This window comes from Rutidosis leptorrhynchoides, chromosome 1 (genome assembly GCF_046630445.1).
Source record: "Rutidosis leptorrhynchoides isolate AG116_Rl617_1_P2 chromosome 1, CSIRO_AGI_Rlap_v1, whole genome shotgun sequence".
Lineage (NCBI taxonomy): Eukaryota > Viridiplantae > Streptophyta > Magnoliopsida > Asterales > Asteraceae > Rutidosis > Rutidosis leptorrhynchoides.
In genome coordinates this window covers 129,361,706-129,384,510 of record NC_092333.1, presented here as the reverse complement: position 1 = coordinate 129,384,510, position 22,805 = coordinate 129,361,706, and the positions used below count along the sequence as shown (strand labels likewise).

General features: G+C 34.7%; 2 protein-coding genes and 1 pseudogene across 3 annotated transcripts; 2 read left to right on the top strand and 1 right to left on the bottom strand.

Annotated features, from left to right (window-relative positions):
* The first annotated feature begins 341 nt into the window (after positions 1–341).
* On the top strand, positions 342–6,491 carry LOC139864981 (phosphatidylinositol 4-phosphate 5-kinase 9). Of its 2 annotated transcripts, none has more exons than XM_071853532.1 (9): positions 342–589; positions 1,563–2,879; positions 2,959–3,126; positions 3,425–3,590; positions 3,707–3,817; positions 3,928–4,115; positions 4,766–4,923; positions 5,011–5,170; positions 5,891–6,491. In XM_071853532.1, the coding sequence occupies exons 2-9, from the start codon at positions 1,672–1,674 to the stop codon at positions 6,165–6,167; spliced, it is 2,436 nt and encodes an 811-aa protein (XP_071709633.1). In that variant the 5' UTR covers positions 342–589; positions 1,563–1,671; the 3' UTR covers positions 6,168–6,491. The 2 variants fall into 2 exon arrangements, with proteins under 2 accessions (XP_071709633.1, XP_071709640.1); XM_071853539.1 differs by having other exon boundaries at positions 1,560–2,879.
* Positions 6,492–8,892: 2,401 nt separating this feature from the next.
* On the top strand, positions 8,893–13,751 carry LOC139864969 (ras-related protein RABC2a-like). Its single transcript, XM_071853525.1, has 7 exons — positions 8,893–9,009; positions 9,103–9,347; positions 10,029–10,097; positions 10,366–10,431; positions 11,606–11,727; positions 11,869–11,997; positions 13,336–13,751. The coding sequence occupies exons 2-7, from the start codon at positions 9,218–9,220 to the stop codon at positions 13,441–13,443; spliced, it is 624 nt and encodes a 207-aa protein (XP_071709626.1). The 5' UTR covers positions 8,893–9,009; positions 9,103–9,217; the 3' UTR covers positions 13,444–13,751.
* Positions 13,752–15,211: 1,460 nt separating this feature from the next.
* On the bottom strand, positions 15,212–20,223 carry LOC139889122 (uncharacterized; annotated as a pseudogene).
* Between the last annotated feature and the right edge of the window lie 2,582 nt (positions 20,224–22,805).

The window sequence follows — 22,805 nt, the reverse complement described above, 5'->3', positions numbered from 1 at the left end:
TACTAAAACTTAAAATAAAAATATTCTTACCTCATTTGCCAACCAACATTAAAAACTTATATATACTACATGATGAATGAAAAGTCTTAATTTACATACATTTTTGTTCTTTTAAAAAACAACTTACAATTTTATAACAAATTTAACCACTATAATATTGAAACAAATATCATTGGTCCATGGCTGTAAATCTTAAAATAAATAGCACTTTTATGTAAGATGACGAAAATACCATGCTTCTATTAAAAACTACAAAACCTTGATATCTACAATTAGTTTTAATTAATTTGATAAATAAAAAACAAAACATATACGTTACCTAACACTTTTATAGCAATTAAAAAAGGAAAAAATTGAATGAGTACTTGATAAAAGAAGGGCTTTGAAAGGTAATGGAAACCAACATTTGTAAGGTATATTTCTGGACAAAAAACTGCTTATGATTCAATCCAATCCAATATATGAAAACTTCATCACCATATGCACACACCCATATATATGTATGTATACAAATACAGCAAGTCAACTGCTTCTATTACAATGCACTTCTAACATAATCAACCATAACTTTCTCTCTCATATTTTTCAGGTAAACTCTCTCTCTATCTATCTGTATTTGCAACTATTTATATTTAAAATTTGTGTTATTTTTTAATGATTATGATTATGATAATAAAGAATATTTGTTTATGAAATCTTGATAAAATATGGAAGTGAATCTATGTTTTTGAGATTAAGTGGTAAGAGTTTGAATGAAGCTCTAGTCAACAATATATGGTTGATTAGTTGACTTTTGTTTACTTTTAAATAAAACAAAATGAAGCAATGTTTCATATTGTTAAATTCGAGGCTCAAATTGGAATTAGAGCTGGTTCTGTTTGCAGATTAATATGAACTTGCTCCATGCTGTAACTTATGATTATCAGAGGAATATATATATATATATATATATATATATATTATGTATGTATTTGTTGTGGTTGAAGTATTTTTATTCATTTTTGGAATTTTTAGGTAATACTTTTTCATGATAAAAGTCTTTAATTACCAGAGTTCATATATATGCATGGGTGTACTGTATGCTTAGCAAGTTGTACTCTACTGTTTTGTTATATGTTCCTTTTGAACATTTTCAATCATTGTCATCATTTAATTGTTTCCCTTTTTAGGTAAACTACATATGTTTACCAAATTTTCTATTAGATCATCCTGCTAAACAATCTCTTTTTGTACTAATCAATTTGTAAAATTTACCTTTAATGTGTCCAGCCATCATTAGGTATGTCAAAAAGTTTGCCACATCATCAACAAATCGGTATTAGGTTGCATTAGTGAGTTAGTTTACCCTAAGGCTGTCTGACGTGGGCAGGTCGGGCTTGCTGGTTATTTCAACCTTATGTAAAGAGTAAAGTTTACAAGGTCAATACATACAAAACAAAAAAAGTTAGATTATAAAATAGCAAAGTAGGTGAAATTGGATTAAATTTCATGTAATTGTATATGATTATATAACTTGTACCTAATTGGATACCTTTTTTTCTGTTATCTGTCTCTGATAGTAGGTTGTTTGTTAGCACATCTGATATGTGCTAAGACAATTTGTAACAACTAAAGAGGTGTAGAGCACATATCAATTTTGAAGGTTTACTGAAATTTTTACATACATTATGCATGTCTGGCCTTGTGGCCATAGCCGATAACGTCGAACCGTCACTGTCTTATTCAAATAGAACAAGATCGCTTGATACATATTACAACAATGACATCAATAGTTCTTTAACAAATGGAGAAACTGCGCGTTCTTCAACTGAAAGTGTTGCCTTTAGAGTAGGAGAACTTACGCTCCAAAACGGGGAATATTATTCCGGTTCTCTTCTTGGAAACGTACCCGAGGGTTCAGGAAAGTACGTGTGGTCAAGCGGTTGCAAATATGAAGGAGAATGGAGACGAGGAATTTGGCATGGGTACGGGAAGCTTCATTGGCCTTCGGGGGCGAATTATGAAGGGGAATTTTCGGGAGGGTATATGCAGGGTACCGGAACGTATATCCGGTCCGATAAGTTAGTTTATAAAGGTAGGTGGCGGTTGAACCGTAAACACGGGTTGGGGTATCAAACTTTTCCTAATGGAGATGTTTTTGAAGGATCTTGGATTCAGGGTTCACCCGATGGGCCGGGTAAGTATACATGGGCTAACGGAAATGAGTATTTGGGTCATATGAAAAACGGGAAAATGTCGGGTAAAGGCGTTTTTACTTGGACTAATGGCGACTCGTATGAAGGAAGTTGGTCTAATGGAGTTATGCATGGTTTTGGTGCGTATACATGGAGTGACGGAGGTCGTTATGTCGGTACGTGGACGTGGGGGTTAAAAGACGGTAAAGGAGCTTTTTATCCGAACGGGTGTCGGTTGCCAGCTAGACAGGAGTTGTACCTTAAAGCGTTGCGAAAACGAGGGTTGTTGTCTGACTTACAAAAAGTCAACCAAGTTTCTCGTATTCAACATGCTTCATCGATTGATATGGGGAATTTTAAGATCGGTGGTAGTCAATCTTCTCATCGTAATTCAACTGATAATGTTTCGTTGGAACGAAGATGGAGTTTAGAGGTTGCGATTGAAAAAGTTATGGGACATGATTTGGCGTCGATTATGTCTGAAACTAATTTGGAGAACGATACGCAAACTCCGATTCTAGAACGAGAGTACATGCAAGGGATTTTGATCAGTGAGCTTGTGGTTGACAATCGTTTTTCTCCCGGGTCTAAAAGAGAAATGAGAAGACAGAAGAAACTTGTGAAAGAAGTAAAGAGGCCCGGGGAAGCGATTATTAAGGGTCATAGGAGTTATGATCTGATGCTCAGTTTACAGCTTGGGATCAGGTACACAATACTGTAATAATTAACATTTTTTTTTTTAATTTTTTGTTAGCAGTTTGAAGTTTATTTGATATATGTTTAGGTATACTGTGGGGAAAATAACACCAGTACAAAAACGAGAAGTACGGACATCGGATTTTGGCCCGCGAGCTAGCTTCTGGATGCACTTCCCTAAAGAAGGGTCTCAGTTGACACCTACTCATCAATCGGACGATTTTAAGTGGAAGGATTACTGTCCGATGGTTTTCAGGTTAACTACTAATAATTTTGTCTTAAATTTAGCTGGTTTTATATCTAGGATTTTGGTAACGTAATCCTTTAGGGTTGTCGTTAACGCGCTTTAAGCAGTTGTATATTCATGTAACCACCGTCATCTAAAGCGCGTTGATGACAACCATAAGGGATGTCGTTAGCAAAATCCTTTATTCTCTTGGCCCGTACTTTTAGTTAGTTGATCAGTATCAGTATCAGCATGATAATGTATATTTGTAAATTATTATTATTATGTTATCTTATGAAATTAGTTTTTTGCTTTGTTATTACAATAGGAACTTGAGAGAGATGTTTAGGATTGATGCTGCTGATTACATGATGTCAATTTGTGGCAATGATGCTCTTAGAGAACTTTCATCTCCTGGGAAAAGCGGCAGCGTCTTTTTTCTCTCGCAAGACGATCGTTTTATGATTAAGACATTGAGAAAGTCTGAAGTACAGGTAGTAATTTCATGAATATTTATTTATTATTTATTTTCTTCTTTTATTGCTGATTTATTATTATTATTATTATTATTATACGGTTGGAGTACATACTGACTTATGATGCTGTGTAGGTCCTTCTGCGGATGCTTCCGGACTATCATCGTCATGTGCGGACATATGAGAACACGCTGATAACTAAATTTTTTGGTCTGCACAGGATAAAACCATCAAGTGGTCAAAAAGTAATTGTATTACGTATTACGTTTTAACTTCGGATAATAATGCACAAATGTTGGTTCCGCTGAGGAAAAGAGTAAATGAGAGTCTTAATATGTTGTCGTGTTTATTTCAGTTTCGGTTTGTAGTGATGGGAAATATGTTCTGCACAGAATTAAGGATCCATAGAAGATTTGACTTAAAAGGTTCGTCACTTGGGCGATCGGCAGACAAAGTTGAAATAGATGAGAACACAATACTTAAAGATCTTGATTTAAATTACTGCTTTTACCTAGAACCTTCTTGGCGAGGTGCTCTGCTAAAGTAAGTAATGCAAACTCATCTCGGATCACTTGAATCATTGTAAAATGTGAAGTGCGGGTGGGTTTTGGGTTGAAAGTGATAAAGTTTTCCCTGTTCAGGTTACCCGGGATAGCCAAGTAATTTTACTCTGGTGTACGCGGTCTAACTGGATTAATCCGTGACCGTTTCCAAACCCTTCCCTGTTCACTACAAGATTTGAACCTAAAAACTCAAGGGCCCTAACCACCAGGCTCGTTGATGGTTTGGTTTTGGGTTGAACTGTTTTATAATTTTAGTATGTTGAATATGTTTAAAAATTTTGTGTTATTACAATATAGTCTAACATGTTAAATAAAAACTGTTTAGGTTTTAAGTGTTAAAAGTAAACTATGGGCAAATTCCGGCTCATTCAAACCATTTGACCCATTAGAGATAAAACATAACCCATATTCACCCACTCATAACCAAACGGGTCAAAATGAGACCTTTAAAGAGAAGATTCACATTTTCAGTTGGAAAATTTCCGAGGCATTCATATATTTTCTTTATTAGACTAAAGCTTTAAGCATATTCTAGTTTTGGGTATACACATAAAGCACAAAGCTTCATTTTAGTTTACATTTTCTCCATTTAAGCTTGACATGACAGTAGCAGTCTTTTTGATATATCAGGCAGATTGAAATTGATAGTAACTTTCTAGAAGCTCAGAATATCATGGATTATAGTCTTTTGCTCGGTGTTCATTATCGAGCGCCTCAGCACCTAAAATCTTTGATGTCTTACAACCAAAGTGTTAGAGCAGATGGACTGGGAATCGTTGCAGAAGAAGGTGTGCTTCTTTATGCATATTTTCTACGTGTTTTTTCTTTCTTTCAAAAAAAATAATTTACACTTCAGGCGTCTGTATTTTTCACAGAATCTATGGAAGATGAGATCTCACCTCAAGGACTTGTTTTGGTCCCACGTGGATCTGATGATAGTAGTGTTGTTGTGGGTCCACATATACGAGGAAGCAGTTTACGATCATCAGCTACTGGTGATGCAGAAGTGGATCTCCTTCTCCCCGGCACAGCAAGGTATCATAGTTTGTTTAACCATAAACTCATTGTTATGTTAATGCTGGAGGTGTTGACCCATGTACTCATGAACGGGTCACTTTGGGTTGTGATTTATCTCAGACGTAAATGGATAGGGAATTGGGTTTGTGGGTCCACCCAAACAGTGTGAAAAAGGTATTGTTTCAACCCAGACCGTTTTGGCCCAATTTAAAACCTGCCCTACCTCTGCGTACTACATGTATGTGAGTCGGTGACTACATTTTGTCAAGTTTTATAGTATTCATGGACCGCGGTTAGTCTACCATACACCATAGATATGCTTTTTATGTTATAAAGCATTCAATTAATAAATTAAAGAATGATAACACGAGGTATATGACGTGGTATCAGGGGCGAAACTACATAGGGGCAGGGGCACATGCTCCCGGGGATTTGAAATTTTCAGTCTTAAAAATTTGGATTTTTTTATTTTGCCTCGGTGCATTTGAAATTTCCAGACTTAAAATTTGATTTTGCCCCCAAAAGCCTTCATATTTTGCCCAAAAGTCTCCACTTTTGCCTCCAACCCAAAAGCCCATGACCCAAAATGTTGTATAGAAAAAAATTTAAAGTGAATGCGAACGCTTTAAAAAAATATTTTGCCCCTGTTCTGGTTCCGCCACTGCGTGGTATTATTATACATGGGTATTATACTGCAAGCATGTTTCAGTTTATCATATTCAAAATTTCTTTTGACAGGTTACAAATACAGTTAGGAGTGAACATGCCAGCTAGAGCAGAGCTTCTTCCTGGTGCCGAAAAAAAACAAATGTTTCACGAAGTATATGACGTGGTATTATATCTGGGAATCATTGACATATTACAAGAGTACAATATAACAAAGAAGATTGAACATAAATACAAATCATTTCAATTCGATTCTCTTTCCATATCGGCTGTGGACCCCACATATTACTCCGAACGCTTTCTTGAGTTTATCCGAAAAGTATTCCCTCAAAACGGCGCTGCAAGCTAAAACAGCTCAACATTGCAACACTCCTTTTACGAATGTGCAACAAACGATACGCGTAACAAACATTGGTGGAAAAAGGAGAATTAGAGGGGCAAATGCATGCAAGGTACAGAAAGTGAACAATATGAATTTTGGATCTACAAAGAATTCTTAGGTGGTTGTTTACCAAGTGTTTGACTTTTTGTTCTTATCAACCCTTTACTGCTTATAGATTGGTGTTTCTTGTTGCATACTGATTGTGTATATTTGAAAAGAAAAACCCATCCATCATGAAAACGTTATCTTTTTGGTTGTTTTGAAAACTTGGCAGTTGTATATATTGCAGTTTGGTTTCATTTACTAAGGTAAGGGAAATGTGAAGAAAAAGGAAAACAAAAACCGATTCAAACCAGTAAATTTGGTTTTTTGAATTCTATTGTCCATTCGGTTCACATAATAATAGGAACATGATAGAATTGAAAAATGATTTCCATTACTTATTTTTGGTTGCAATTAGATGGAACCGGAATGTGGATGACAGATAAACCTTTACCCATTGGCGGATTAGAGTAGGGATTACAAATTTATATATGTGCCCTTCTAATATTTTAGAAAATGATTTTAGCTCCCCTGGTCATTTCGTTCAAGATCCGCCACTACCTTTACTTGATTCTAGTTATTCTAGTTGCTAAACCAAAGGACCTTTGTCAAATACCTTTCAACCAAAGGGGTTCAAGTCTCACTTGACGCACACAAATGTTAATATCCTTGGTAGTTGTAGATATTATATGGTGATGTGTGGAGTGTCGATTCTACGATTATAACTCAACGGGGTCCAGCGTGAATACTATTTTAGTGCTATTTTACCTTCAAAAAGCTACAAATTCATTGCATAGTGTAATTTTTTGTAAACTTTTTTAAGATGACACCAATGAATTATATAAAAAAATTTGAGCTTTTAACCAGTGACATAATTAACTACAATTCCTACATTAGTCACTCGTTTTAGTACTTAGTAAAAGGTACTAATAATGGCCCATACAGATGTTAACATATCAAAAGGGTAACACATGTATGTAAGGTATAAGATTACAAAGAGGTTGTGAGTTCGTCCGAGCAACATGTAAGTACTAATCTTGGTTGTATATGATAGGTTACCTAATAGGTTTGATATTTTAAACGGAAAAATAAGTTTACTCTTTTTTTTTTTCCTAAACTTTAGAAAGAAAAGGGAAAAAGATCCAAGAGAAATGGGGTGACCCACCTAGAAATAAATTTGAATATGGAGCCCCATTTTCAGTAAAACAACATTAAACACGCAGAGCCCTACATTGCTACATGCCATGATACTCTTATTTCATAATTCGTTTTTCCACCTGAACTTGTGGGGTTTTATCTTATCATATCCTACCCATGCTTCATGCTCAACTTTTGGACACATCCCCTGAATTACTCGATTATTTGTCAAGTTTTTTTTTAGGGTGATGCTAACATGTGTCATAGTTTTTAATAGGGTGACACATTGCGGCCGGGTGCTTGCCCGCATCAAACAAATGTTTATACCATCTCACATTCTTACGAAAAACCTCACAACACTAACAATTCCTCACTCCTCCCTGGACCGGAGCCCAATTACGCCCAAGGTTGCCCGCAAAATTCACCATTCAATGGCAAAAAGTCATTAAGGGCAAGCACACCAAATTCGCCTCTATTACAACTAGTAGATTATATTATGAATTGTATCATTGCTATAATAATTATATATATATATATATATATATATATATATATATATATATATATATATATATATATATATATATATATATATATATATATGTTCTCATATGTACTTTTCAATGGAAGAAAAATTTGATGACTTGTCACTCAATGTAAACAACATATATACCAGAGGCGAACTTGAATATTTTGAGTGAGGAGACAACTCTTTCTTCTCTTAGTTTAATTCTTTTAGGGGGCAAAAATAAAAACATTAATAGTTATTTATTTTATCTTAAAAATAAAACTTTATGACAACATTCAAATTTTATAAGACGGCGACTGAGTAGTAGATCCTTTGCCCCCATGTAAATTAGTTCATGCAAACAAACCAATACACTCATTGACATGGGTTCAATGATACTAAACAATGAATTATTTAATGATTAAGAATACGTTTGATAAAACGTTCGTTTATGCAAACAAACCAATACACTCATTGACATGGGGTCAATTGCATTAACCAATGAATGATTTAGAATGCGTTTGCTAAAACGGATTAATTAAGCGCATAATGATTTATAATTTGAAAATTTAAGTTTTAATTGAACATCGTTATGAATAGTAAATAAGAAGTAATAAATAGTACACGATAAATAGTAAAAACATATAAACGAATTGATACGGGCCGAAAGGAAAAAGATGAGGAGGCAGGGCCAAAATACGGTATTAAATACTGAGTAGGGACTACAATTTAAAGATTTTTAAATGAAAAAATAAAGTTCAACAACATGATTACGATGTAGTATAATTTTTTTGATTTCAATTTTATAAAAAATAACAACCTAATAAATAATTTAAATTAATATTTAATTAACCATTCATCACGTAATTTTAATTTTAATATTATATTATATTATAATTATAATTATAATTTTAATAATTTTAATTTAATAAAATACATTTTTTAACGTACAAACATAAAATTTGATGAACCACTTTCATAACCACAATTTCATAAAAAAACACGGAGTAATCAAAATTAAAATTCAGTGAAACAACCAAAAACCGAAACGTACAATTCGGACACCGATTCGCATCTCACTTTCCAGTCCCTCCAGAAAGTAACAACTCATCTTCCCCCCAGGTATCTCTCTCTCTCTCTAAATTATCTCTTTAGATTCCATTGAAACGCACTTTTTTTTCTTTCAATTTATAAACTAATCACTCTTTTTTGCAGTTAAACTTATATTTATACATATACCTCGTACGTACACGGTGCTGTGTGCTAGAGATTTTACATCAATAAAATCTGGAGGAATTAAAAACGACAGTTAATATTTATATTCAGAATTATGAGTTCATCATCTGGTCCGTACGATCTGTCATTTAAGATCTTATTGATCGGCGATTCAGGTGTCGGTAAGAGTAGTCTTCTCGTCAGTTTCATTTCAAATTCCGTTGAGGATCTCGCGCCTACTATAGGTAATTTTAATTTCTGTCACTTTTATTATTTTGATTTATGATTTATTAAATATTGATTATTATTAGAGTCCGTTTTTTACTTTATATGTACGATTTAGCATTTGTACATGTTTCATTTTTATCAAGTACGCGTGTACGATTTATGTATCTACTATAAGTATGTTTGATCATATACATTATTTAAAAAAATGAAATTAGTTATATATCCGATAAAATGTCCCTGAAGATGTTTAATATTGTGTTATATCGACATATCGTTAAGTATCAAGTGTACTTTTAGATTTTATGTATCCGATCATGTAATTCATATTTCATATATCATTTTAAATGAAGAATATCATATTAGAAATGCTTAATGTTCAACATGTGTGATGTAAAAATGCCTGGCAATAGTATTCCTACTGTTGTGAACTTTACAATGTGAAGTGCATTTGGCTACTGTAAGACATTAATGACAGTTAGGATATATGTTTGAGTCTTCATCTTTCTAACTTACTGCAAGATAGTATGAATGTTTGAAGGAATTGTATGAGTCTTCATCTTTCTAACTTACTGCCTGAAGTTTAATCTAGGCTCTAAGCGACAGTCAAGTCGCCAATAAATCGACACTTGTTGTTGACTCGATAAATAGAGCCATCATTATTCTAATATGTAATGTGTTACTCTTAATGTGTTGAGCAGGTGTTGACTTCAAAATTAAGCAGTTTACAGTTGGTGGGAAAAGATTAAAATTAACAATTTGGGACACAGGTATGAATTCGCAATTAAAATTCTTCATCATTATTTAAAGGAAATGATTCTAGATGGTTGCAGTAGTACCTTGGTCGTTTTTTTTTTTTTTTAAATTCTTGTATGCAGTTGATCCTGTCATTTCCCCCCAAAAAGTATTGAATCGTGCAAATGAAATCATAGGAACAACTGTAAAATAAAAATTTAAAAAGCGGTTGGCCTAGATAGAGCTAATGCAGATAACAAGGTCAAATTAAGTGCCACTGATATGTGATGATGTATGTTGCAGCCGGACAGGAGAAATTCAGGGCTGTGACAAGCTCTTACTACAGAGGAACCCAAGGAATTATTCTTGGTATGCAGTCGCTAAATTTACTTACAAAATTGTCAAATTATCTTTTGCAGATTTTAAATGCAAAAGGGACAAATTGTTATAACTGATTCTAATGAGTAGGGTGGATACCCAATTAACTCGATTTGAAATAATTCGCCGACTTTGACTAATAATCCACACCAACGAATGGACTTGAACTTTATCATTCAAAATACTTTTTTGAGGGAGTTAAGAATTCATGGAAACTGCATTATGAAATTTCCAAATGTACAAAACTGATTGGATCACCAAATCCAAACAGCTCATTTGGATATCATAAAGTCTCACCTTATCTTCTGAAGTCAGAAACAATTTAAGTAAAATTTAAACCAGTGGCATCCAAACTGATATTTTGCCATCTTGAAACCGTTACATTTAGACAAGCATGCAATTATAAATCACGCACACGTTTTTCTTTGCAGTAGTATATGATTGCTTATCTTTGAAGTGTATGTGAGGTTGTAGTTATTCATATCATATGGATTAAAAATAGTACATTTCATAGAGTATTGCACTACAACAAGTGGCGAAAACAGGAATTTATTTCACCGGGGGCGAAATTTCTTTTGAAAGCGTTCACATTCACTGCAACTTTTTTTCTTCCATTCTTCCATGAATATACAACCTTTTGGGTCATGGGCTTTTGGGTTGGGGACAAAATATGGAGGCTTTTGGGCAAAATACAATCTTTTGGGTCATGGGCTTTTGGGTTGGGGCAAAATATGGAGGCTTTTGGGCAAATACAACCTTATTTCTTTTAAGTAAAGAGTCCAACAATGAAAAAGATAGAGACTTTTGGGTCATGGGCTTTTGGGTTGCGGGCAAAATTTAAAAAAATCCAAAATTTTAGGCTTAAAAATTTCAGATCGACTGGGGGTAGGCGCCTCCCTGTCCTACTCTAATTCCGCCATTGACTACAACTACCATCTGTTGTCTATCTGAATAAAAAAAAAAACACATCTTTTAAAAATTCAGCTAGTTGTGCAAACCCACAGAACCTTTTTCTAATGGTTGAAGAATAATCCTGTATACAAGATATTCAGGAACCAGAAAATTCACCATGGATGCTTGTCAAGATATTTAGTAATGTTTATCCATTGAGTGGGGTGGTTTTCGAAGGTTTTTAGTGACATGTGGAACATTGTATATGTCACAGTGTATGATGTTACAAAGAGAGAAACTTTCACGAACTTGTCTGAAATATGGGCTAAAGATGTGGATCTTTATTCTACTAATCAAGACTGTGTCAAGATGCTTGTTGGAAATAAAGTTGACAAAGTATACTACTCATTTTCATAATCTTTTGAACCTATTTCTATTCCTGGAATTTATTATGTGTGCGTACTTTGGCGGGTATGATTTGGATATCTGTTCTATACAATCTTCTGATTAAGCAAGTTCTAAAAAGTGCTATTTCAGGACTCTGAAAGATTTGTGAGCAGAGAAGAAGGCGCTGCTCTTGCAAAAGAGCTTGGTTGTTTGTTTCTTGAGTGTAGTGCTAAAACTCAAGAAAAAGTACACCAATGTTTCGAAGAACTTGCATTAAAGGTACATGTAGAGCTCATAATTCCTTAGATTTTGTCTAGATATGCCCTTACTTGAGTCCTCATTTGTGTTCTTTGTTGCTACTATGTGGTTTCATAGACTTCTAAAACGTTCATTAAATTTTATCTGAACGCCCATGTAATCTTGATAGACAAAAGGGCGACTCAAGAGCAGATCCCATGAACAAAGGGTGTTCATCCGAACAAAACTGGGCTGAACTATATAATTAAGAATTTTTGGAACTGAAAACTGTGTCATTGTGAATCATTTTGATACCAGTGCGGTTAGAATCAATTCGGTTCTAACTCCCAAACCGGATCATAAAGCAAATAAAACTCAATTTTTATAGTTATGACCAAGTTTGTAAAAGACGCTAGACGGGTTCGAGACGGCCGGATCTTGAAACGTCGCAACAGTTAAAACGGGGTCGAGACAAATGTTGTCCAACGTTGTTGACTTTTTATATTTATTTTCAAACATAAACATTTCAATAAAAATATGTAAAATTAAAGGCAGATATCTATGTTTAATTTGAAATATTTTCTTTTAATTTGAAATAATGTTTATGTTTAAAATATATATTAAAAGTCAACTTTGGTCAAAATCCGTCTCGACCCCGTCTCGACCGTTTTTTAACGTTTTGACCGTTTTTTACCGTTGACCTTTTTTAATCGTTAGCCGTTTTTTTATCTGTTTTTAGGTCTGTTGCGACGGTACACAACTAAATCTGTCTCGACGGCCGTCTCGGCCATTTTTTACAACACTGGTTATAGCATGAAGTTTTAGGAAGGAAAAAAAAAAAAACTTGCTCAATTGAAATTCTGCACCGGACCAAACTGGCTTTAAAAATATCGAATTGAGAACTAGTTAAACTTTAGAACCAATAACTTGCCAAATATACTTAATACAGATACCCATTTGGTATTCGGTCATTCTGGTTTTTTGAATTGTTGCACTTCTTGAATTTGTGTCAAATAATGTGGCGGAGTTTGGGACTTTGGGATTTTGATTCCAGATCATTAAGGTCTCACTAGAGGAGACAAAATGGGAGGCTGGGTATGGGTCTAAACAGGCTGGGTTGAATTGACCCGAAGATTAGAGGAACACTTTTTGTCCCCAAAATAATTCAAAGATTGGAGGGTGACATATATGACTAAAAAAAGATGTATTATTAGTCCAGTTTCTCCTACTAAAATGATTGATGACCTATTCTGAACTAAGATTACACTTTAGGTGACTTTACTCATAAGCTAATTTTTTTATTATTATTATTATTTTTTTATTTTTTTTAAAACCTATTTGTTTGACCCTTTTCTGAACCAGTTTTGTCTGATGTGGCAGATAATGGAAGTCCCGAGCCTTATCGAAGAAGGGTCTACAGTGGTGAAGAGAAACGTATTGAAGCACAAACCAGAGCAGCAGATGCATAACGGTGGCTGTTGTTCATAGAAGATATGCTTTCTGGTTCCAGTCATATAACCTATGTTGGGAACTTCTTGACAACTCTCAACATATATATGTAAATCTAAATCTTTTGTAATTAGGGTGTGCTTGAGTTATAAAAAAAAAAAAAAAAAAATGCTTTTTCATATAAAGTTGTTACCCTTTGAATCTGGCCTGCTTGTTTCTTTTGTTAAAAAATCCAAATTGGCTTAATCTGAAGTCAAGTAGCAATATTTTTCATGTAAGTATGATTTGTAAATAACTTGGTACTCCATTGGTGATGTGTTGTGGATTGTATAGTAATAACAAGTGGTTTGAGGTATTGTTTCCATATCTTATACTCCATATTTGGTAACTTGGTGTAAGAAAGTGCTTCAGCCCTGTTTATTGTGTTCAGGTTGTAGTCTTTTCCTCAACCAGTTGATCAATATATATAAGGCCTATTAGGCTTGCTAGTCCTTAAAATCTAAGACAATTCCTGACAGCCCTAACCGGTACGCTAAACTGGTCCAAGATCTACAGTGTCGCGGTTTCAGTCATTTGAGCATTTCTACTAGCAATTCAGAAAAAGTTACGATAAAATTAGTCACCGGAACAAAAAACACTGGTTAACTTAGCTAGTAGTCTACTAATAACAGTGAGCTTCAACTATCAGATTTGTTGCACAATTATATCCAAAAATATGAAAATTTCAACAACCACTTATTAGCCATTGCACAAAGATAGAATTTAAAATACCTCTTTCTTTGTATTTTGGGGTTTCGAATGTTTTTTATCCATCCAAAATAACCCAGTAGCCTAAGAAGTTAAGAAGTAGTCCAGTCTCCATTTACATTATTTACTAGGTTTTGAGCCCGTGCGTTGCACGGCTATTCAAAAACCGTTTCAAATGAGTCAGTTATTTTACGACGTTTGATGTTCATTTTCAGAACCGATAGTTTGAAATGAAGTTGATTTTGGTTTTTCCAAACATTTTTTACTTTTTCAAGCGTTAAAAAAGGAATTTGGTTAAAGCTTAAACCCGTTTCAATTTATATACCGAGTAGTTATTAATTAATTTCATTTAAGTAATAATATTAAATTTATAAATATTATTTAGCTCTTTAATTTGTGAATAATTATGAAAAAGACGTGTGGATTTTACATTTATCACAATTAGCTACAATCAAGGTACTAATGACATGTCATGTTTTTTAAACTCTCTTTTATATAGATATATATATATATATATATATATATAGAAGAGTATCAGTTTTGCCTCCATCTATTAAAACTATTTACAACATATTTTCTAATTGCACATTTTAACATGGTGTGGCAATGAACCCAAAATTCGCTATTTAAATTTAAAGATGAAGTAGTTCATTAACCTCAATGTAGAACCAAACTTGCAAGTAACTGGAAAATTATAAGTATTCAGATAAAAACTTTTCGTGCTAAAAGGCACCCCTATAGTAACATTCCAACATTATGTTCAACAATACCAAAAAGAATCTGTTAATCATACAAGCTTTTAAGTAAAAAGAGAACCCAATTTCGACAACCAAAAACAAAATTTATTGTTACCATTATACCGCACTCGTTCTAGTTTCAGCTTCTAAAATCGTCCAAGCTACCAATGTAGCATTGCTTCAACGGTACCAGGTGCTAGGGCCTGAGCCTCCGGGAGGTCTCAGGTTCGAATCCCACACAGGGGGTTTACTTCTGGATTCCGCCCGCTCTTCGGAAGGGTTTATGGGCCAGGGGGTTCCTCCTGGAAACGCGTGAGTCGAATCTAACCACTAACAAGCCGTTCTAAAAAAAAAAAAAAAAAAAAAAAAATCGTCCAAGCTGCTGTGGGGTATGACAAATTTATCAACAAATTAACACCACATTGGCCATGACCAACAAAAAATATAAAAATTGACCAAACCCAATATACCAACATTTCCATAAACATTTGCCTTTGTAGGTGATGCCCCAATTGTAAGTAACAGTTGAACAACTTTGTAAGATCCTGAGTTTTTGTGCATCAGAAAATGTTCCTGAAAGTGTCAGTAAATGTGTGCATCAGAAACTGCCACTAAAAGTCAACCTAACACTTATACATCAGAATCAGAATCAGAATCAGTCAACTTCAGTCCCTGAACTTCAGAATCAGAAATCCTTTTCAGTTATAGTGCGCGGCGCGCAAAATGAGCTGTCAGCATGCCTTCGTTTTTTTAGGGGTTTTAAAGGGGCAAATTGGTCTTTTCACTTTAGGGCCGGGTTTTTGACCACAAAACTGGTTCCAAGCTTATCTTATCCTCATTTCCACTTCATCTCTTCACTCTCATCTCTCTCAACCTTTTTAGAAAGAGAAAACCCATTTAGAGAGAGAAAGCTTTGATTGGAGAAGAAGAAGCTTGAATCGGGTGAAAGTTCGAGTGTTAAAGTTGTTCCTTTCGTTCCTAGCTACGTTTTGGTTATAGTGGTAAGTCTCGAATCCGAATTTGATTGTTTAATTTCTTGTTGAGTTTAGGGTTTGTGCTAGTTAGGGTTATAAACCCCACTTATTGTTAAATTTGATTGTTTTTATTTTTATGCTACTCAGTTCATTAATATAGTTTAGATTGCATATATGAGTTGTATACTCATGGGTTGTTTCTCATATTGCATGCTTAGCACGAAATATTTTAATTGTATACTTATAGTTTAATCAATAAAATATGTTTGCTTTTTTAAAAAAAATAATACACACTTTTTATCTAAGTTTTAATTTGGTTAAACCAAAACCAATCCATGTAAACCGATTTCTTATTTGGTGGATTGGTTTGATTTTGTCAAACATAGCTCGGTTATTGGTCCACAAAAATATTCCGGAAAACCGAATAAACCAAACCGAATAAACCACGTAAACCATAAACCGACCGAACGAACACCCCTAGGTAGCACTATAGTACGAGTTGTTAAGGTGTGAACCACGGAGCCGGTAGCGCCTTAACGTGAGTATGACTCGAGTTATGATGTGAACCACGGAGCCTGTAGCATCATGACAAATGCGTATGGTGTGAACCACGGAGCCAGTAGCACCATGACGCGAGTATGGTTAACCATATGGGGTGTGTGTGTGTGTTATTTATTTAGCATTCTATATTGTGATGAATATATGCTATTGGTGACGCTAGCTTATTGAGAATTGCGGATATCTAGTTTATGCATTGTGATTGCATAGTTGTTGAATTGCTAGCTCGTATGCGGTATTTGTGTAAGTGTTTGCAAGTAAATAGATTATATATGTATATGTATAATTATTGCATTCACTAAGCTTTATGCTTACCCCTCTCGTTGTTTACCTTTTATAGGTATCGTTGATGCGGAGTTACCTAGTTGCTAGACTAGGGTTGATAGACGTTGCTTAAGCTTGGAGGTTTAGCTTTTGATTATTTGAACGCGGATTGGGGATTTGGTAGTCCCCGGGATTATACTCTTGGTATCGGGTTGGGTTATAGAGTCCAAACTCGTCTAAATGTATGTTTGGGTCGAAATTACACTGTTTGGTTGTCTGGGTGGTTGAAACCTTTTTGTAAACTCAAAAACTTTTGAATATATGATTTACGTTGGTTGTTGAATGAGTTATTGTTTAAAGTGTTCATGTTTGGAGAAATTGGGTTTTTATATGTAAAAGGCCGAACAGCTATTTTTGTGTACTAAAGCGCGCTGCGGAGATTTAAGCGCGCCGCGAAAATGGCCATGATCAGGTACCTGCTGCCAGTCTTAGGTTCTGAACTCAGTTTAGGCTTTAGCGCGCACCGCGCATTTCTGCCAGTCCTAAATATTTACTATTTTTTTTTTTAAAAAAGCGTGTTTTTCTCGTGTTACGTTTTGGGGTCGTTACAAGTGGTATCAGAGCATAGTCTAAGGGAATTAGGTGACCTTGGAATAGGTGCCTAGTCTTAGACTTATTGACAGTGGTGCGTTATCTGCGGGACTTGTACGAATACGGGTCGGATTGAGATTTGTTAGTGCCTTAGAGTAGGTGACTAACTAGGACTTGTATTTGTCCAAAGTGTGATTATGTGGGGCCTTATTTCGTGTGTAAATTAGTGCCTTAGATAGCTAGTGCCTAACAAAGTAGGCGAACTTCGACGTTTCTTTAGTGATAGTCACCTAGGTTGTAGGTTGACTTGTTGTTGGGTGCACATGTATATATATTATTATGCTATAGTTGGTATACGATGTCTTAGTGATGAGTCCAGTGGTGGGGCTCGGGTACTCGGGGGTTTTGTGTGGTCCAGTCTAACGACGGGATTTTGCTTGTTCGAAGGTACTAGTAGTATTGTGTTTTGTATTGTGTGAATGTTGCGTCAGTCCGAGTAAAGTACTTTGCGTGACCATGTGGAAATGGTAAGGTACGCAATTGTAATAGTGACTGATCACCATTATTACAACCGTGTATCTTGACACCAAGCATGACATGACGAGTACCGAACGTAGGAAACGTGGCATGGATGGGGTAGATTAGGGATGAATTAGGACTCTTTTATTGGTTCCTAGGATATAGTTGTCTCGGGTGATGTGCATGTTGTCACATCGAGTTCATTGTGAGTCAGGAAGTGTTACGCAGATTTAAGCGCGCCGCGCAAATGGCCATGATCAGGTACCTGGTGCCAGTCTTAGGTTCTGAACTCAGTTTATGCTTTAGCGTGCGCCGCGCAGGTGGTTGCACACCGCGCATTTCTGCCAGTCCTGAATATTTACTATTTTAAAAATAAAAAAGCGTGTTTTTCTCGTGTTACGTTTTGGGTCGTTACAAACTTCCTCATGTTCCCCTCTAGCCGCATGATGAAGAGGCTGATCAAAATCAAATGAAACTCATTATTTTAATATTCCCAAAAATAAAATAAAAAATAAAAACAAATTACTTATATACGAAGGTATTTTCCGATAGAAGCACTACCATGTTATAAATAAGTTAACCAAAACTCACTTACAGTGTCGCCTTCAACGTCAACTGTATCAAAGCATTCTTTTCAAGCACTCTGGAGAATCGGCTTTACCAATCAAGAGTCGAACTATCTCCATAAACCCTAGAGTAACAAGCGAACACGAGTTTCAGGCAACAAGACATGCATTTATTATATCAGACGTAATTGTAAAGTATATAATATAAGTAACCTCCAGCACATGCATCATGCAGAGGGATCCCGCCATCTTCATCCTTAACCTCAACCGAAGCTCCCCTTTCCAACAATAGCTACATGGAAAACTTAAATGTAAAGAGTTGAATTTGGATTATTACCTTACTATTCATGGATAGTTTATAATATATACTCCCTAGGTCCCTAAAGATTCACCGGCAACGTTATGTATCTGGGAACATAAATGATGTTAACTCACCTCAACACAAGATAGATGGCCATAAAGACATGTAAGGTGAAGAGCAGTATCCCCATCCTCAACTGGTTCATCAATGTTGCCATTAAAATTATCTACTGTTGTTCATGTTTTAAAAAAATTAGAATAATAAGATCTACTGTATAATAAATAAGAAGCTATCTAAATTTTCAAACACTGTTTGATATAGCTAAGATATAAGATGCAGGAGAAGATATCGTGACAAATGTGCCAGTACTTGAAGCACAATACAATTAAATCTTCTCAACGTGACCAACGTTGAAGTTTTTACTAATGAGATTCAATAAACAAATCCATGTATATCTTTATTAACCACTCTGACTCTACATCTTATGGTGTACACAAACACAACATGATCCTACTTTATGGTATTCATATCCCCCATTGATAATTTATTAGTTTAAGGTCTCACTACTCTTTCTGAGTCGCATTACACATACATACTAGACCTTCCATATCGGACACAAAATTCGACAGGTCATACCACCTCAATATACCAAACATTATCTTTAATAATCAATTTGATCATCAAAGATCACTCCCTAGAATAACGCCATTGGCAGTTCTAACTTCGAATGCATCTCTAGGTGTTACCAAATTTCTAGTCTGGTTGTTGTTCAAATCAATAAAGCTGAAGTGCTCAATAATGATTTTTGTAGCATCATTTACTATTACACCGAATTTCATTAATTGTGCGTTTAAGAAAATGCCATGGATCAGAGTATATGATGATAAGTGACTAACTTAAAATAATCAATGAAGCTGAAGTCCTCAACAATGAACATACGGAGTATAAAATAATTTAAACCGAAATGCGACTAACATTCCTTCTTAATGTTTAGCCCTAAACCAAAAAACTACAATTTCCTGTTACTCTTTGACTCGCATGTTATATATATATATATATATATATATATATATATATATATATATATATATATATATATATATATATATATATATATATATATATATATATATATATATATATATATATATAGTACTGTACAATATAAAACATGTTGGTTGTGTACGTAACGAAAAAAGGTTTTGTACGTATCACCCCCATTAATTAAAGACACCTCTCATTTTAAAAAGAAAAAGTACCAAACACACCTAACAATAGTATAAAATAATGAAACAATACTAAATTCGGAGTACTATTTAAACCAAAATCATCTGTTTCATATAAATCAATCAATAATAATACATATATGAATATGAGATGGTCAAATTTATACCTAGGGCTAGACGGAGACCGTCAACGTAGCCGTGCATTGCGGCGGCAGCTAGGTCACGAAGGTGAGGAGGTGTATCATCAATATCAGTTTCCAGCAACACTCCTTCAACGAATAGTATTCCGTCTTCATCTTCATCGCCGTCCATCAAGCCATTTTTCAATTTTCGCCGGTGATTATTAAATTACTCCGTATATCTTTTCGCTAAAACCCACACGAAACAGAGTGAATAGGGAGAACAAATGAGTATTTTGTATTTGTCATGAATTGACAGGGAGAGTAAATTTATTTGGCGACTTAACGGACTTTTAGAGCTTAAATTAAATTTCAGACATGAGCTTAAATTAGATTTTACCATTTTCATAGCGTTTCAATTTTATTTTATTTTTTAAAATTTTTTTCCTACTTATTAGCCGGAGGTCACTCGGAAACAATCGCTCTATCCGTCGAATAGAGAGAGAGATGACTTCTCTACTTTTGAGAGGGTTTTCACTCTGGGTGGTTTATTCTTGGACAGGGAAGGATTGTCTACATCTCACCTCTCACATACACCACTTATGTGATATTGGGTTTTATTGTTGTTGTTGAATTTTGTATTCGCCAAAACGCACATTTTCGTAAGTAGTAAATGAATAAAGATTTACCCTCAAAAATTCACTATTGTCAAAATGCTATCGTAAGCCGCAAACTAGCCATACGATGTTGCGAGTCCGGAAATTTCATTAATCGTCGAGAAAATTCAAGTCGCTAGATAGCATGTCCAAAACAACACGAGTGGCAAGGTCGAATGGCAGGATTTGCGACTTGCAACTTGTTACTTCGGTATTTTTACAGTTTATCTTATTGTAACTAAGAAATTAACATACGAATTAAGCAAGGAATAATGATTCAAATAAACACATAATAATATTATACTGTTATAATTTTGTAGGCTTATAACTTTCTTTAGTGGCCTGGTTCTTGACTGTAGACTACTAATAAGTATATAGAGGGAATATGAGAGAAGTAGGTGTTTTATATATGTTTTTGGTGTACACCTTATGTGCTCATAACACACATATATATACTAAAAAAAACTACTATACAATGTTTATAATAATAATAAAATTAGCATCCATGACTTTTATAACACTCCCCCTTGGATGACAATTTTATTATAGAATAACTAGTACTGCCTCGTTAAAAACCTTGCTAAAGAAAACCCATTGGGATAAAACTTTAGCTAAGGGAAAAAGAGTGCAGCATAGAGTTGACTCCCCCTCAAGTAGGCAACTCCTGAATTGTTACATCTTCTGGACATGTCTCATGCCAATATTATGAACGTGTGTTCTGAAAATAGCAGTTGGAAGTGCTTTGGTGAAAAGGTCGGCAGAGTTTTTGCTGGACTGAACATATCTCATTTCAATCACGTTGTCCTTAATGAGATTTTGAGTGTATGAGAAGAATCTAGGATGTATGTGTTTTGTTCGGTCACTTTTGATATACCCTTCTTTCATCTGTGCTATGCAAGCTGCATTATCTTCATATATAGTTGTTGGACTTTTATCGCGTTCTAGTCCACAAGAATCAGTAATGAGTTGTGTCATTGATCTCAACCAAAAACATTCCCGAGTAGCTTCATGTAATGCAATCACTTCGGCATGATTTGATGATGTTGCAACAAGTGTTTGTTTTTGAGAACGCCATGATATTGCGGTACCTCCATTTAGGAATACATATCCATTTTGAGATTTAGCTTTATGTGGATCAGATAAATAACCTGCATCTGCATAACCAACCAAATCTTGTTTTGATTCGTTAGAATAAAATAATCCTAAATCAGTAGTTCCTCGAAGGTATCTAAATATGTGTTTGATCCCATTCCAGTGTCTTTTGGTAGGAGCTGAGCTGAACCTTACCAACAAATTAACTGCAAAAGAAATGTCAGGTCCTGTACAATTTGTAAGATACATAAGAGCTCCAATTGCACTAAGATATGGTACTTCTGGTCCCAGGATATCTTCATGATCTTCACAGGGACGAAATGGATCAGTGTCAACATTAAGTGATCTAACAACCATAGGAGTACTTAATGGTTTTGCCTTGTCCATATTGAAACGTTTTAAAATCTTTTCAGTATATGTTGTTTGATGTATAAGTAAACCATTAGGCATATGCTCAATTTGTAAACCAAGGCAATACTTGGTTTTTCCGAGATCTTTCATTTCAAATTCTTTCTTTAGAAGTTGAATGGCTTCATGGATCTCTTTATTTGTTCCTATGATGTTAAGATCATCAACATAAACAGCTATGATCACATATCCGGATGTTGTTTTCTTAATGAAAACACATGGGCAAATAAGATTATTGGTATACCCTTTGCTTATCAAGTAATCACTTAATCGTTTATACCACATGCGACCCGATTGTTTCAACCCATATAAAGACCTTTGTAACTTGATTGAGTACATTTCTTTGGGTTTTGCATTGGTTGCTTCTGATACCTTAAATCCTTCAGGTATCTTCATATATATATCACTATCAAGTGATCCATAAAGATAAGCAGTCACAACATCCATGAGATGCATTTCTAAATTTTTAGAAACTGCCAGGCTGATTAAGTATCTAAAAGTAATTGCATCCATAACAGGAGAATAAGTTTCCTCATAATCAATTCCTGGTCTTTGAGAAAAACCTTGAGCTACAAGTCTAGCTTTATACCTTGTAACTTCATTTTTCTCATTTCTTTTTCGTACAAAAACCCATCTATATCCC

What these genes read in the sequence shown, in the direction of transcription:
- LOC139864981 (XM_071853532.1), top strand. Translation starts at nt 1,672, where the DNA reads ATGTCTGGCCTTGTGGCCATAGCCGATAACGTCGAACCGTCACTGTCT. An exon ending in TGAGAAAGTCTGAAGTACAG is followed by an intron (nt 3,591 to 3,706) that starts GTAGTAATTTCA and finishes GATGCTGTGTAG; the next exon opens with GTCCTTCTGCGGATGCTTCC. An exon ending in CTTCTCCCCGGCACAGCAAG is followed by an intron (nt 5,171 to 5,890) that starts GTATCATAGTTT and finishes TTCTTTTGACAG; the next exon opens with GTTACAAATACAGTTAGGAG.
- LOC139864969 (XM_071853525.1), top strand. Translation starts at nt 9,218, where the DNA reads ATGAGTTCATCATCTGGTCCGTACGATCTGTCATTTAAGATCTTATTG. An exon ending in ATTAACAATTTGGGACACAG is followed by an intron (nt 10,098 to 10,365) that starts GTATGAATTCGC and finishes TGTATGTTGCAG; the next exon opens with CCGGACAGGAGAAATTCAGG. An exon ending in TTGGAAATAAAGTTGACAAA is followed by an intron (nt 11,728 to 11,868) that starts GTATACTACTCA and finishes GTGCTATTTCAG; the next exon opens with GACTCTGAAAGATTTGTGAG.